The following is a 16,378-nucleotide window of genomic DNA, read 5'->3' on the forward strand; positions in this document are numbered from 1 at the left end:
TCTTCGGACGCACCTCGCGCTTAGCGCGCCTGCGCCCGCCAAACTACAACCCCGCCTCCTCTGTGGGGACGTAAAACGTGCGCCGAGAGGCGGGACGCGGGCTGAGCATGCGCCCTCATTGCATCAGCCGCTGGGTCTGTGCTGGCGGCTGGTACGTCGGAGAAGATTGTGTTTGCTGCAGTGTCCCTCGCGGGGGTCTGGCGCGGTGTGCCGGGAGACTAAGAAAAGAAGCGCTAGAGTAAGTGTTCCCCTTGGCCGCTTGAGTCAGAGCTTGAGTATTTCCTTCCTGCCAGGCAAGTGCCCGTAGGAACCGCACCCCGCCCCCTTCCCGGCCTAGACTCTCTTTCCCCTCCCTGTCCCTTTCCCACTGGGGATCTTTTCGTTTCCTCTTGTTCTGCCTGCGAACCCCCGCCGAGGTCATGAAGCTCGTGAGAAAGGACATTGAGAAAGACAATGCGGGCCAGGTGACTCTAGTCCCCGAAGAACCTGAGGATATGTGGCACACCTACAATCTAGTGCAGGTGGGCGACAGCTTGCGTGCCTCCACCATCCGCAAGGTACAGACCGAGTCCTCCACGGGCAGCGTAGGAAGCAACCGGGTCCGCACTACTCTCACTCTCTGCGTGGAGGCCATCGATTTTGACTCTCAAGCCTGCCAGCTGCGGGTTAAGGGGACCAACATCCAAGAGAATGAGTATGTCAAGATGGGGGCTTACCACACCATTGAGCTGGAGCCCAACCGCCAGTTCACTTTGGCCAAGAAACAGTGGGACAGTGTGGTTCTGGAGCGCATCGAGCAGGCCTGTGACCCAGCCTGGAGTGCAGATGTGGCGGCTGTGGTGATGCAGGAAGGCCTCGCCCATATCTGCTTAGTCACTCCCAGCATGACCCTCACTCGGGCCAAGGTGGAGGTGAACATCCCTAGAAAACGGAGAGGCAACTGTTCCCAACATGATCGGGCTTTGGAGCGGTTCTACGAACAGGTGGTCCAGGCTATCCAGCGCCACATAAACTTTGATGTTGTGAAGTGCGTCCTGGTGGCCAGCCCAGGATTTGTGAGGGAGCAGTTCTGCGACTACATGTTTCAACAAGCAGTGAAGACCGACAACAAAGTGCTCCTGGAAAACCGGTCCAAGTTTCTTCAGGTAAAAGTCTTCTCCAAGGATAATTAAGATTGGGCAGAGGGATTTGTATAAACTACTCTTAAATTTTGGAACCGGGAAAAGTACGAGGGGAGAAAGTGTTCACTGGACTGTGATTGTAAGTGAGATAATGAAATGAAAAGAGAGTTGTTAAATAGACTGTTTACATAGTAAACTTTGCTTAAGTCCTCAAACATATAAAGCCTTATTTGTGCTTTTGGCTTTAGGTCACTGCAGGCTGATTAATGGGTACTCTAAGAGATTCTTTTGTCTAACTTTCATAATTATGATTCTAGGTACATGCCTCCTCTGGACACAAGTACTCCCTGAAAGAGGCCCTTTGTGACCCTTCTGTAGCTAGCCGCCTTTCAGACACTAAAGCTGCTGGGGAAGTAAAAGCCTTGGATGACTTCTATAAAATGTTACAACATGAACCTGACCGAGCGTTCTATGGACTCAAGCAGGTGGAGAAGGCCAATGAGGCTATGGCAATTGACACACTGCTTATCAGCGATGAGCTTTTCAGGCACCAGGATGTCGCTACACGAAGCCGGTATGTGAAGCTGGTGGACAGTGTGAAAGAGAATGCAGGCACGGTTAGGATATTCTCTAGTCTTCATGTATCAGGGGAACAGCTCAGTCAGTTGACTGGAGTAGCTGCCATTCTCCGCTTCCCTGTCCCTGAACTCTCTGACCAAGAGGATGATTCCAGTTCTGAAGAAGATTAATGATTGGACCTTATAACTGATAAAAGCTGTGTCTCCATTGTTACATTTGCTTAGCATCCTGACAGAAAGCTGCAAGGCACCTTGTGATTCTTACAGGGATTTCTCATGTATTTGGCCACACTAGGTATTTTGTGATTGGCAGGACATGTGTTCAAACTAAGCAATAAATTAAAAGGAAAGAATCGCCATGTACTACCATTTTTATTAATTAGAATAATTTATGTAGAAATTATGAGTTACTTGCAGTACTTAAAAACACTTTGTATATATAAGAATGCCTATATATTCTTTGGGATAGATCATAAAATCCCAGTGTCATACTTTGAAATAAGTTTTCCTTAGGAAAAGCTATTTAATATTTCATTATCCTCAGTTTACATTGTTTATTTTAATTATGCGTAGTGTTCTTGTACGGGATTTAATGATCCCTTTCCTCCATTTCCTCTACACTTTTTTTTTTAATTTGCTATTTTAAGTGATGGCCAAATAATTTGTAGACTTTTCTAGAAGACAAATTTAGAATGGTATTTTTCTTAAGAGACTTGTTAAGTCAATCATGTTACAAGTAAACTCTTGGTGGGTTTTTGCTTGTTTCGCCTTGTTTTACAGTTAATCATACTTGCTTTGGAGGACCACTTCATCGGTTATTTTTAGATCATAAGAGTTTTCATCTGCTAGGGATTCTCAAGATAAGTTATTTGAGGTATCTTTATTTTTTTTTAATGTGATTTGCTTGTTATGTGGCTAATTAGTGCTAAAGCTGAAAAGTAGTCCCTGCTCTGGGCTCCATTTCTTTGCACTGCCACACTATTTATGTATTTATTTGGCTTATCCTAGATATATGTAGTGCTGTCTTATATTTCTATGTGGCATTAGTCTGTGCTTGCACATTCTTATTGGACTCTCTCTACATCCTATTTTAGGGGGTGAGAAGGCCTGTTCAGAAACTTTGATTAAGTCACATCATTAGTAGTATGTGGTAGTTGACTTGTACTCCAGTACTCTACTGTAATGAGGGAGTTTCTGCTAATACCTGAGAGTTTAAAATATTTTCATTAAGTATTTTGGATGTGCATTTTAAGAGTTTGGGAGGGATCCTTGGAATGGAATTGCATCCTGACCTTTTACAAACCTCAATTTAGCAAAATAATTAGGAAAGGCATTATGAAGAAAGAGTGGTAATTAAGTTTGTAACACATTGGTACCTACTTCAAATACAGATACTAAGTAAACTTTTGCTGTCCTTTCTGTGTCTGGGCTTTTCTCCTGGGACAAGTGCCAGGTCTGGGGATTATTTTTTTATAAACTTCTAACTAAGCTGAGTTTATTTTAATCTATAATTAGGAATAGACACTTCCTGCGCGCCTGGGTGGCTCAGTTGTTAAGCATCTGCCTTCAGCTCGAGTCATGGTCCCAGGGTCCTGGGATCGAGCCCCGCATCGGGCTCCCTGCTTGGCGGGAAGCCTGCTTCTCCCTCTCCCACTCCCCCTGCTTGTGTTCCCTCTCTTGCTGTGTCTCTTTCTGTCAAATAAATAAATAAAATCTTTAAAAAAAAAAAAAGGAATAGACACTTGCATATACTTTAAAATCCCATTTCTACATATCTACCTCCTAATCTAAAAATAATTTAGATTGTCATTTTATTGTAAGTCCATAGATATTTAAAATACTATGAAAAGCATGTTATTAAATCATTTGGTAGGAGGATAGAAATGAAACTGCTAAGATTCTTAACGTTAGAACCTGATTGATAATGACTCATATTATCAGTAAGAATTTGGAGACTTGGGGCATATAGTACTCTCATAATCTCTGCAGTACCGGTCAATCCTAGTCTGTTACCTACTGTATTAGAAACAAGGAGAAATGAAACCTACCCATAAATCTGACCAATACATTTTAGGTCATAGGTTCTCAAATTTAGCTGCTTATTAGCCTGAACTTGGGAGCTTTTAAACTCGTTACCATGACTGGATCCCAGACTCAATAACCTTTCATCCCTGGAAATGGTTTTTTATAGCTCTCCAGGTGATTCCATTAGGTATCAAGACTTAGAACCACTGATTCAGGCCTTGCTGTTCAGAAGTGTGGTCCATGGATAACCAGCAGACTATGGACCAAGACCCTGAGAGCTTGTTAGAAACGAGAATCCTGGACCTTCTGAGTTTCAGTCTGTATTTTAACAACATCTCCAGTTGATTACTATGCATAATAAAAACTGATAAACATAGGCAATAGTTTATTCTCCCTGTACCAGTAAAAATCTCTGGCTGGGGTTGCCAGCCATAGAGAAGAACATTTGAGTCTCAAGGTTGATTTCAAGAGCGTTAATTGGCCAGTATTCAGCTTAACTATCTATAAAACTTCTCGAAATAAAAGCGTATTTTTTTTTGGTCTATAAAGTACTTAAAATATCTTCAAGAATTCCTATTTTTAAAAAGTTATATTCTGGGGTGCCTGGGTGGCTCAGCTCAGGTTTTGAGATGGAGCCCTGCACTGGGCATGGAGCCTGCTTAAGATTTTAAAGTTTAAAGTTTAAAAGTTTTAAAAGATTTAAAGTTACATTCTGTACCATTGTCAAGAGCATTAATCTTCATATATGTATAGGGTGAAATACCAAAATAGTGATAGCATATAAAATTTAAAAATTAATTTTTTTTTACTATTCTCTAAAAATCAAAATGAACCATAAGTCTTTGGAAATCATATTCAGTAATCTAATTCATTAATATGAATGTCTAATTCAACTTCTATTCATTAATAAGGAACAGTTTGGTTACAAATGGAAACACCTCTCAAGGCAATGTTGTACTGTAAATGTCCATTTACCATGAGATACTTGTAAACAAAGATTTGCTACCCTCCCCCGCCCCTGCAGTATAATAAATGAGAAGCTGACAGATTGTTTCATTTTACTCTAGGTATGAAATATATCAAGTTTATTTTGCTAATAGGTCCCCCATTTATATGTTAAGTATTTTGCTAGCTTTATGTCTGGATTGTTGATTCTGGATTTCATTTTCATTTCACTCTTCTATACAAATTGGATCTTTTTCCACCCAGGTGCCACTATAGTAGCTTTGTAAAACTAATTTTCCTTTATCTCTATCTATTTTCTGTCATTAACTTTATTTTCCTTTTTTAATCCCTGTGACCAGTTCTCCTAACCTCAAAATATCTTTAACAGAAGTGATTCATATTTTTTGCAATTCATGTATTCTGGAACTGAAATTTCCTTCATTGCTAAAAATAAAAGTACACAGATGAATGGTGTATATGTGAGTTCCCCAAAGTAAAAGCTGTTACTGGGGAAAGGAGTATTGTGCTTTTAAATCAGATAGTTTTCCAAGCAAATAAGATTGGATATTTGTGTTCAGTATCAGAATATGTTGAATTGCATGTTGAATAGGTGTTTCTAAGGTGATTCTGAGTGTTTGAGTAGAAAGAAATCCTTTGCCTGTGTCCAGATCCTAGAAATGGGGCATCTATATTTATATTATACCCATTATTAAAGGTGATACATTTAGTTTTATCCATTTGGTTTTTAGTGCCTACTTTGATCCAAGCACTGAGCTGGGTTTAGGAAAGACAAACATGTAAACAAATCACTGTTAAAAAAGCAACTTGTAGAAAGTGTAAGAGAGCACAGTGTTGGAAGGGGTCACTTTTAGGAGGAACTTGATAGAGCTGGAGCCAGTAAATTTACCTAAAATGGTGAGAAGAACCCCAGAGAGGTTTTTGGGAAAAGGAGAGGGGCAGGGTAAGTATGCTAATCATTAGACCCTCCATGCCACAATAAAGAGTGGTTTGACAGTAATGAGAAACTACTCAAAGTTTAAGCAGGAGAATGGCATGTTTGCATTTCACAAATATAACTGTTCAGCAGTATCAAGGATGAATTGGAGGAGGCAAGAAGACTGGTTAAGAGAATGCATATTAGAAAAACCCTGGGGAAAAGCAATGTTGGCTTGAACAAGGGTAATAACAATAATCCTTGCAACGAGAATAAAAAGAAGTCAATAAGCAATATGAAGAGATAGGATCAAAAGAACATAGGCTGCAGATTGTTGTTCAGTTAAAGAGTAGACCATAGGGGTAAGTCTCAGATTTTTTTTTTTAATGTGGGAGAGATGATGGCACAATTCAAAAAGCAAAACAAAATAAATCCAGGAAATATAGGATGAGAAGCTGGCTTGCAAGGAAAAACAGTAAGTTCAGTTTTGAATCTTTAAGGGCATCTGGGTGGCTCAGTCAGTTAAGCATCCGACTCTTGATTTTGGCTCAGTCATGATCTCAGGTTGTGAGATTGAACTCCAAGTCCAACTCCATACTAGGCATGGAGCCTGCTTAAGATTCTTTCTCCCCCTCTGCCCTTCCCTGCCCCCCTCCGAACACTCTCTCTCAAAAAAACTGAGGATGCCTGTAGGACATCTGAAATGCTCTTCCACCAGATTTCTATATGCTCACTTACTCTCTTAAGGTTTTTGCTAAAAGTTCACCTCAGTAAGTTCTAAGCCAGTCTTAAAAAAAGATAACTTCTCCAAGATTTCTTTCCAAGCCCTTCTTTGTCTTAGTTTTCTCTATAATGCTTATTTCATTTAGTTGTTTTGCTTATCATCTGTCTAGAATGTAAACTCCATGAGGGCAGACTATTGTATGTTAGGTTCATTGCTATATCCTTAATGCTAAGAACACTGGCACACAGTAGATGCTCAAAATATTGGGGGGGGGAGGGTAATGAATGAATGAGTGAATTCATTCAGTCCCTTAGTTAAGAAGGTCCCTTAGTTAATTGAGCACACAGGCCTGACGTTCAAGAAAAAGCAGTTGGCTGAGGTTAATGATACAAGAATTGTCAGCATATAAGTAAACCTGAAATCGGAGAGAGAAAGAAAGGGAAAAAAAAATGGCCTAGCAAGAATTAGTAAAGCTAGGGAAAAAGGCCAGGCACAGAAGCATAGGGAAACAGATAATCTCTTTAAATGTTCCTTGACTCCATTACCAAAGTCCTTTAAAGTAGAGATATTTCTATATTTCAATAATTAATATGGTCAGATAATTACTTTTTCCCCTACAGAGCTCTTTAATGTTCTAGAGATATACAAGTAGAAGAGCCAAAGTGCCAAAGTGTTGATTACATAGAAGTTGAGTTTTAAAAGTTCCTAAGATAAAAAATTTCTAAATTTGAGGGCAAAAGCCAAATTACTTTTGTATGTGGGTTTTTTTTTATTTTTTTATTGTTATGTTAATCCCCATACATTACATCATTAGTTTTAGATATAGTGTTCCATGATTCATTGTTTGTGCATAACACCCAGTGCTCCATGCAGAACGTGCCCTCCTCAATACCCATCACCAGGCTAACCCATCCTCCCACCCCCTCCCCTCTAGAACCCTCAGTTTGTTTTTCAGAGTCCATCATCTCTCATGGTTCATCTACCCCTCCGATTTCCCCCCCTTCATTCTTCCCCTCCTGCTACATTCTTCTTTTTTTTTCTTTCTTAACATATATTGCATTATTTGTTTCAGAGGTACAGATCTGAGATTCAACAGTCTTGCACAATTCACAGCACTTACCAGAGCACATACCCTCCCCAGTGTCCATCACCCAGTCACCCCATCCCTCCCACCCCACCCCCCACTCCAGCAACCCTCAGTTTGTTTCCTGAGATTAAGAATTCCTCATATCAGTGAGGTCATATGATACATGTCTTTCTCTGTTTGACTTATTTCGCTCAGCATAATACCCTCCAGTTCCATCCACCTCGTTGCAAATGGCAAGATCTCATTCCTTTTGATGGCTGCATAATATTCCATCATATATATGTACCACATCTTCTTTATCCATTCATCTGTTGATGGACATCTTGGCTCTTTCCACAGTTTGGCTATTGTGGACATTGCTGCTATAAACATCGGGGTGCACGTACCCTTTCGGATCCACACTTTTGTATCTTTGGGGTAAATACCCAGTAGTGCAATTGCTGGGTCATACGGTAGCTCTATTGTCAACTTTTTGAGGAACCTCCATACTGTTTTCCAGAGTGGCTGCACCAGCTTGCATTCCCACCAACAGTGTAGGAGGGTTCCCCTTTCTCCGCATCCCCGCCAACATCTGACATTTTCTGACTTGTTAATTTTAGCCATTCTGACTGGTGTGAGGTGGTATCTCATTGAGGTTTTGATTTGGATTTCCCTAATGCCGAGCGATGTTGAGCACTTTTTCATGTGTCTGTTGGCCATTTGGATGTCTTCTTTGGAAAAATGTCTGTTCATGTCTTCTGCCCATTTCTTGATTGGATCATTTGTTCTTTGGGTGTTGAGTTTGATGAGTTCTTTATAGATTTTGGATACTAGCCCTTTATCTGATATGTCATTTGCAAATATCTTCTCGCATTCTGTCGGTTGTCTTTTGGTTTTGTTGACTGTTTCCTTTGCTGTGCAAAAGCTTTTTATCTTGATGAAGTCCCAATAGTTCATTTTTGCCCTTGCTTCCCTTGCCTTTGGTGATGTTTCTAGGAAGAAGTTGCTGCGGCTGAGGTCAAATAGGTTGCTGCCTGTGTTCTCCTTTAGGATTTTGATGGACTCCTGTCTCACATTGAGGTCTTTCAACCATTTGGAGTCTATTTTTGTGTGTGGTGTAAGGAAATGGTCCAGTTTCATTCTTCTGCATGTGGCTGTCCAGTTTTCCCAACACCATTTGTTGAAGAGACTGTCTTTTTTCCATTGGACATTCTTTCCTGCTTTGTCAAAGATTAGTTGACCATATAGTTGAGGGTCCATTTCTGGGCTCTCTATTCTGTTCCATTGATCTATGTGCCTGTTTTTGTGCCAGTACCATACTGTCTTGATGATGACAGCTTTGTAATAGAGCTGGAAGTCCGGAATTATGATGCCGCCAGCTTTGCTTTTCTTTTTCAACATTCCTCTGGCTATGCGGGGTCTTTTCTGGTTCCATACAAATTTTAGGATTATTTGTTCCATTTCTTTGAAAAAGTGGACGGTATTTTGATAGGGATTGCATTGAATGTGTAGATTGCTCTAGGTAGCATTGACATCTTCACAATATTTGTTCTTCCGATCCATGAGCATGGAACGTTTTTCCATTTCTTTGTGTCTTCCTCAATTTCTTTCATGAGTATTTTATAGTTTTCTGAGTACAGATCCTTTGCCTCTTTGGTTAGATTTATTCCTAGGTATCTTATGGTTTTGGGTGCAATTGTAAATGGGATCGACTCCTTAATTTCTCTTTCTTCTGTCTTGTTGTTGGTGTATAGGAATGCCACTGACTTCTGTGCATTGATTTTATATCCTGCCACTTTACTGAATTCCTGTATGAGTTCTAGCAGTTTTGGAGCGGAGTCTTTGGGATTTTCCACATAAAGTATCATATCATCTGCAAAGAGTGAGAGTTTGACTTCCTCTTTGCCGATTTGGATGCCTTTTATTTTTTTTTGTTGTCTGATTGCTGTGGCTAGGACTTCCAATACTATGTTGAATAGCAGTGGTGATAGTGGACATCCCTGCCGCGTTCCTGACCTTAGGGGGAAAGCTCTCAGTTTTTCCCCATTGAGAATGATATTCGCTGTAGGTTTTTCATAGATGGCTTTTAAGGTATTGAGGTATGTACCCTCTATGCCTATACTCTGAAGAGTTTTGATCAAGAAAGGATGCTGTACTTTGTCAAATGCTTTTTCTGCATCTATTGAGAGGATCATATGATTCTTGTTCTTTCTTTTGTTAATGTATTGTATCATGCTGATTGATTTGCGGATGTTGAACCAACCTTGCAGCCCAGGGATAAATCCCACTTGATCGTGGTGAATAATCCTTTTAATGTACTGTTGGATCCTATTGGCTAGTATTTTGGTGAGAATTTTTGCATCCATGTTCATCAGGGATATTGGTCTGTAATTCTCCTTTTTGATGGGGTCTTTGTCTGGTTTTGGGATCAAGGTAATGCTGGCCTCATAAAATGAGTTTGGAAGTTTTCCTTCCATTTCTATTTTTTGGAACAGTTTCAGAAGAATAGGTATTAATTCTTCTTTAAATGTTTGGTAGAATTCCCCTGGGAAGCCATCTGGCCCTGGGCTTTTGTGTTTTGGGAGATTTTTGATGACTGCTTCTATTTCCTTAGTGGTTATAGGTCTGTTCAGGTTTTCTATTTCTTCCTAGTTCAGTTTTGGTAGTTTGTACATCTCTAGGAATGCATCCATTTCTTCCAGATTATCTAATTTGCTGGCATAGAGTTGCTCATAATATGTTCTTATAATTGTTTGTATTTCTTTGGTGTTGGTTGTGATCTCTCCTCTTTCATTCATGATTTTGTTGATTTGGGTCATTTCTCTTTTCTTTTTGATAAGTCTGGCCAGGGGTTTATCAATCTTGTTAATTCTTTCAAAGAACCAGCTCCTTGTTTTGTTGATCCATTCTACTGTTCTTTTAGTTTCTATTTCATTGATTTCTGCTCTGATCTTTATTATTTCTCTTCTCCTGCTGGGTTTAGGCTTTAGTTGCTGTTCTTTCTCCAGCTCTTTTAGGTGTAGGGTTAGGTTGTGTACTTGAGACCTTTCTTGTTTCTTGAGAAAGGCTTGTATTGCTATATACTTTCCTCTTAGGACTGCCTTTGTTGCATCCCAAAGATTTTGAATAGTTGTGTTTTCATTTTCATTGGTTTCCATGAATTTTTTTAATTCTTCTTTAATTTCCTGGTTGACCCATTCATTCTTCAGTAGGATGCTCTTTAGCCTCCATGTATTTGAGTTCTTTCCAACTTTCCTCTTGTGATTGAGTTCTAGTTTCAAAGCATTGTGGTCTGAAAATAGGCAGGGAATGATCCCAATCTTCTGGTACCAGTTGCGACCTGATTTGTGACCTAGGATGTGATCTATTCTGGAGAATGTTCCATGGGCACTAGAGAAGAATGTGTATTCTGTTGCTTTGGGATGGAATGTTCTGAATATGTCTGTGAAGTCCATTTGGTCCAGTGTGTCATTTAAAGTCTTTATTTCCTTGTTGATCTTTTGCTTAGACGATCTGTCTATTTCAGTGAGGGGGGTGTTAAAGTCCCCCACTATTATTGTATTGTCTCGATGTGTTTCTTTGCTTTTGTTATTAATTGCCTTATATAATTGGCTGCTCCCATGTTAGGGGCATAGATATTTACAATTGTTAGATCTTCTTGTTGGATAGACCCTTTAAGTAGGATATAGTGTCCTTCCTCATCTCTTATTACAGTCTTTGGTTTAAAATCTAATTTGTCTGATATAAGGATTGCCACCCCAGCTTTCTTTTGGTGTCCATTAGCATGGTAAATAGTTTTCCACCCCCTCACTTTAAATCTGGGGGTGTCTTTGGATCTAAAATGAGTCTCTTGCAAGCAGCATATCGATGGGTCTTGTTTTTTAATCCAATCTGATAGCCTGTGTCTTTTGATTGGGGCATTTAGCCCATTTACATTCAGGGTAACTATTGAAAGATATGAATTTAGTGCCATTGTATTGCCTGTAAGGTGACTGTTACTATATATTGTCTGTGTTCCTTTCTGGTCTGTGTTGCTTTTAGGCTCTCTCTTTGCTTAGAGGACCCCTTTCAAGATTTCTTGTAGGGCTGGTTTTGTGTTTGCAAATTCCTTTAGTTTTTGTTTGTCCTGGAAGCTTTTTATCTCTCCTTCAATTTTCAATGACAGCCTAGCTGGATATAGTATTCTTGGCTGCGTATTTTTCTCATTTAGTGCTCTCAATATGTCCTGCCAGTCCTTTCTGGCCTGCCAGGTCTCTGCGGATAGATCTGTTGCCAATCTAATGTTTCTACCATTGTAGGTTACATATCTCTTCTCCCGAGCTGCTTTCAGGATTTTCTCTTTGTCTCTGAGACTCGTAAGTTTTACTATTAGATGTCGGGGTGTTGATCTATTATTATTGATTTTGAGAGGGGTTCTCTGTGCTTCCTGGATTTTGATGCCTGTTTCCTTCCCCACATTAGAAGTTCTCTGCTATAATTTGCTCCATTATACCTTCTGCCCCTCTCTCTCTTTCTTCTTCTTCTGGGATCCCAATTATTCTAATGTTGTTTCATCTTATGGTATCGTTTATCTCTCGAATTCTGCCCTCGTGATCCAGTAGTTGTTTATCTCTCTTTTTCTCAGCTTCTTTATTTTCCATCATTTGGTCTTCTCTCTCACTGATTCTTTCTTCTGCCTCATTTATCCTAGCAGTTAGCGCCCCCATATTTGATTGCACCTCATTAATAGCCTTTTTGATTTCTACTTGGTTAGATTTTAGTTCTTTTACTTCTCCAGAAAGGGTTTCTCTAATAACTTCCATGCTTTTTTCAAGCCCAGCTAGTATCTTTAAAGTGATGATTCTGAACTCTAGATCTGACATCGTACTAATGTCCGTATCGAGTAGGTCCCTGGCAGTCGGTACTACCTCTTCTTCTTTTTGTTGAGGTGATTTTTTCCGTCTTGTCATTTTGTGCAGAGGAGAATAGATTAATGAGAGAACAAAATGTTAGCAGGGTAACAACGTCCCCAGAAAATATACTCTAAACAAATCAGAAAAGACCTGAAGCAGTGGGAAAAGAAAGGGAAAGAGAGAAAAAAAGAAAAAGAAAAAAAAAAAAAGAAAAAGATAAAGATAAAAACAAACAAAAACAGAACAAAACAAAACAAAACAAAAACAGAATGTGATCAAATATGATCAGGCTGGTTTATAGATCAGTGCCACACACTAGATTTTGGGTGTATTTTGGTCTGTTAAAAGAAAGTGCCTCCCAAAATTTTAAAGAAAGAAAAACTTATATATGTACAAAAATAAGGGTTGATATGATGAAGGGATGGAATATGACTGTAAAGATGGAAATTATAAAAAAATTTTGTAAAAGGAATTGATAAGTTGTTTGAAAAAAGAAAGAAGAGGATTTAAAAAAAAAAGGGAGAGAATGTGATCAGGCAGGGGAGTAGAAAAAAACCATACACTAGAGATTTAGAGTATATTTGATCTGTTAGAAGAAAGTATCTCAAAATTTTAAAGAGAGAACAACTTATATATATATGCCAAAAATACGGTAACTACTATGAAGGGATAGAATATGACTCTAAAAATGAAAAATAAAAATGTTTTTTAAAAAAGGGATTGATAAGATGTTGGTTGAAAAAGGGAAAAAGAAACATTCAAAAAAAAAAAAAAGAAAAAAGAAAAAAAGACAGTTAAAAAAAATAATTAACTTTGAAAGACTAAAGAATCATGGTAAAAAAGCCATGGATTCTATGTGCAGTATTCCCCTAGCGCTGGAGTTCTGCCGTTCTCATTGATCGGTAAACTTGGTCTTGGCTGGCTGTTCTCGCTGATCTTCTGGGGGAGGGGCCTGTTGCCGTGGTTCCCAAATGTCTTTGCCGGAGGCGGAATTGCCCCGCCCTTGCCGGTCCGGGCTAAGTAATCTGCTCGGGTTTGCTCTCGGGAGCTTTTGTTCCCTGCAAGCTTTCCGTACAGCTTTGGAGGCGGAGAGTGAAAATGGCAGCCTCCCAATCTCCGACCCGGAGGAGCCGAGAACTCGGGCGCTGCTCCTCAGCGAGCCCCCAGAGAAAAGCAGTCAGTCACTCCCGTCTCCCCCGTCTCCGGCCGCACTCTGTGCTCACCCGGCCTGTGACAGCGCGTTTCTATCTCTGGCACCTGACCCCGGGGGGAGTCTCCAAACCCAGCAGATCCCTGCGGTGCGCTCCTGCGCCGCTCCTCGGGGGGAGGAAGGTGAGTCTCCCCGGATCTGCCGCTCGTTGGGTCCCTGCTGGAGGAGCAGTGGCCTGACTGTGCCGTGGATCACGGTTTATGACAACCCCGAGCTGAGAGCCCGCGCCTGGGCTCCGTCTCTGCAGCCAGCTTCCCTGTTCCGATACCTGGGAGCTCTGCCGCACTCAGGCACCCCCGGTCTTTCTGTGACCCCGAGGGTCCTGAGACCACACTGTCCCGCGAGGGTTCCACCCCCCACTTAGCCACCAGAGTGACGTCCCTCAGCGGAGCAGACTTCTAAAAGTTCCGATTTTGTGCTCCGTGGCTCTATCACTTGCCAGAAGCGGCCGATGGAGGCCCCTCCCCCGCCGTCTATCCTCCCGAATATCGCCTCGGATTCACTTCTCCGCATGTCCTACCTTCCAGAAAGTGGTCGCTTTTCTGTTCAGAGAGTTGTTGCTATTCTTTTCTTCGATCTCCTGTTGAGTTTGTAGGTGTTCAGAATGGTTTGATCCCTATCCAGCTGAATTCCTGAGAGGAGATGAAATCCAGGTCTCCTACTCCTCCGCCATCTTGCCAAACCTGTATATGGGTTTTAAGTGAGTCTTAATATGCATATATATTTGCAAATTTAGTATATGAAAGTTCCAATTAAAAAAAGGATATAGTAGGGGGTGATAATTGAACTTATTAAGAGACTTTTTCAGGATTTCCATAGCACAGGAATTATTAGCAAGTTCTGTGTCATTCAGGCCAGGTTTATAGCAGTATTACTGCAATTGGACCCTTAACTCTTGGGCTCCCTGTCCGTGGCATCTTTGATTTCCCTCAGCACACTTCTACTCCCTGCAGAACCACAAGTGTCACAACTGTGGCATGGATTTTGCAATGTTTTATTTATATTTATTTAAAAAATTGATTTTGGTCAGCCCATAATTTTGTTTATACACATTTTTTGGTAAATGAATTTCCAAGTAGCAATTTTAGTGAGGACTTAAAAAGAATCACAACTTCAGATAAAGTTTTCAAAACCTCTAAATAGTTGTCTTCATACTGATGTGTCAGCATCTTTAAGGTTTATGCAGAGGTTCAGTTTATGTATTCTAGGAGATGTAGTATTTTAGACAAGCGCTAGTCAAGATTTTCTTAATGCATTATGTGCACTGCTGATCAACTGGCAGTTTAGTAGAAGTTTAGCACAGAAATGTTACTGAAAAGTCCTAGTGATTTCTAAGGGAGTTTGAGATGGGAATATAATACTTGTGTGTATTAATGATGCCTTATTTAGAAAAGATTCAAAAGTCAACAATGCAGTTGGTTAAGATATTGGGCAGTAAGATCCATAATAATGGTCTTGGAATTTAGCAAGAACAATCGGAGTAGTTACTTAATGTAGTCATCAAGTAACAGGTAAATTTCACTAAAAATGAAAAATAAATTGGCCAAATTCAATAAGGAGCTAGTTAGATTAGGAAAACTATAAAAAGCATTGACAAAAGATACTTGTTAAGCTGAAGTAGAGATGATAAAATCTCATTTGTCCTTTTTCTTTATATAGCAAGAATTCTTCCTTTCTAGGGAGTGTTTGATTTAGTATCACCATCTGTATTCTCATCCCTATTTTAGAGTGTTCTTTATAGATTTCTGAGTGTAATAATTTGTAAGATAACCCATTTACATTGCAGTATTTAATTTCTATATTTTAAGAAACATGTCAGTATATTCTATTGTGATAACTCTGGGAAAGAAACTGGGATATTGTGAATTTGTTCATTTAAATTGAGGTGAAACTAATGCATTTACTCAAGGAAAATCCACTCTTGTGGGCAATACTTTAGCTGCAAAAAAAATTGAGGCTATCATTTTTGCTCTTGACAGTGAATATTTTAATTCTGTAATAAGCAGCATCAATATGGGAAAGGTCTTACTTCCAGGTGCCAGTCACTAAAGTTTGTGACATTTATGATAAATTGTGGGGACTCGGAGTACTGCCTTCTTTTAAGTTCCTTTCTTCAGCCCTTAACATTCCCCACCTTAAAATCCCATTATTTAGAATACTAGTATAATGGAACTGTGCCTGTTTTCCATATTGAAAGAGAGTTAAAGGACTTAGAGCTTATTTCAGTGTAGGGTGCCACATTTGGTTCAGAACTATCTGGCAAGCTATAAGCACAAGAGAAAAATGTCTTTGCAGACAACAGTGCCTGGCCATTCACAGGGTTGGCTCCACTGTCCCAAATCCGGGAATGGACAACATATCACAGTATAGGTAACTACATACTTATTGAGGGCCAGGTCTATGGTAAAGTACTTTAGAATGAATTTTTTAATTCTTTGAAGAGTCCTGCGAGAAAGATTTTGTCATTACTATCTTCAGATCAGAAAACAAATTAGAAGAGGTTAAATCATTTGCCCCAAATCACATAGCTAGTGGGTGTGATGATGTGCCTACTCAAGCTATAATCTAAAAAATGTAGGAATGCCAGTTCATTCCTTAGTTTTCTGTTTGGAGTAGGTCACATGTGCCTAGAAATAGAAGAATTATTCAATAACACTAAATTTTATATAATCAGCCAAAGTTTAAGCAATCATTTTATAAGTTTTTTATTTACCTACTGCTATTATTTTTCATCTCTATATGAGTCTCAGGAGCTCAAACCTATGGCATTCTATCTAGCATATGAGAATTAGAAAGTGTATGGAAACTGTTGCAAGACTATGTATTAAACCAATCCCCTCAAGCCTTTAGTTAGCCTCTATTATTATTTCACACCCAGTTTTA

The 16,378-nt window shown here is 39.8% G+C and overlaps 2 protein-coding genes across 3 annotated transcripts in view; both read left to right on the plus strand.

Annotated features, from left to right (window-relative positions):
* ITGA1 (integrin subunit alpha 1) overlaps window positions 1-16,378 on the plus strand; it is a 183,202-nt gene that overhangs the window by 11,539 nt on the left and 155,285 nt on the right. The gene's annotated exons all lie outside the window — the stretch shown is intronic.
* On the plus strand, window positions 111-2,052 carry PELO (pelota mRNA surveillance and ribosome rescue factor). The gene is made up of 2 exons (XM_036101836.2): window positions 111-1,145; window positions 1,439-2,052. Exons 1-2 carry the CDS (start codon window positions 420-422, stop codon window positions 1,868-1,870), a joined length of 1,158 nt encoding a protein of 385 aa, XP_035957729.1. The 5' UTR covers window positions 111-419; the 3' UTR covers window positions 1,871-2,052.

The sequence above is a fragment of the Halichoerus grypus genome, chromosome 2, assembly GCF_964656455.1.
Source record: "Halichoerus grypus chromosome 2, mHalGry1.hap1.1, whole genome shotgun sequence".
In the NCBI taxonomy this organism is placed as follows: Eukaryota; Metazoa; Chordata; class Mammalia; order Carnivora; family Phocidae; genus Halichoerus; species Halichoerus grypus.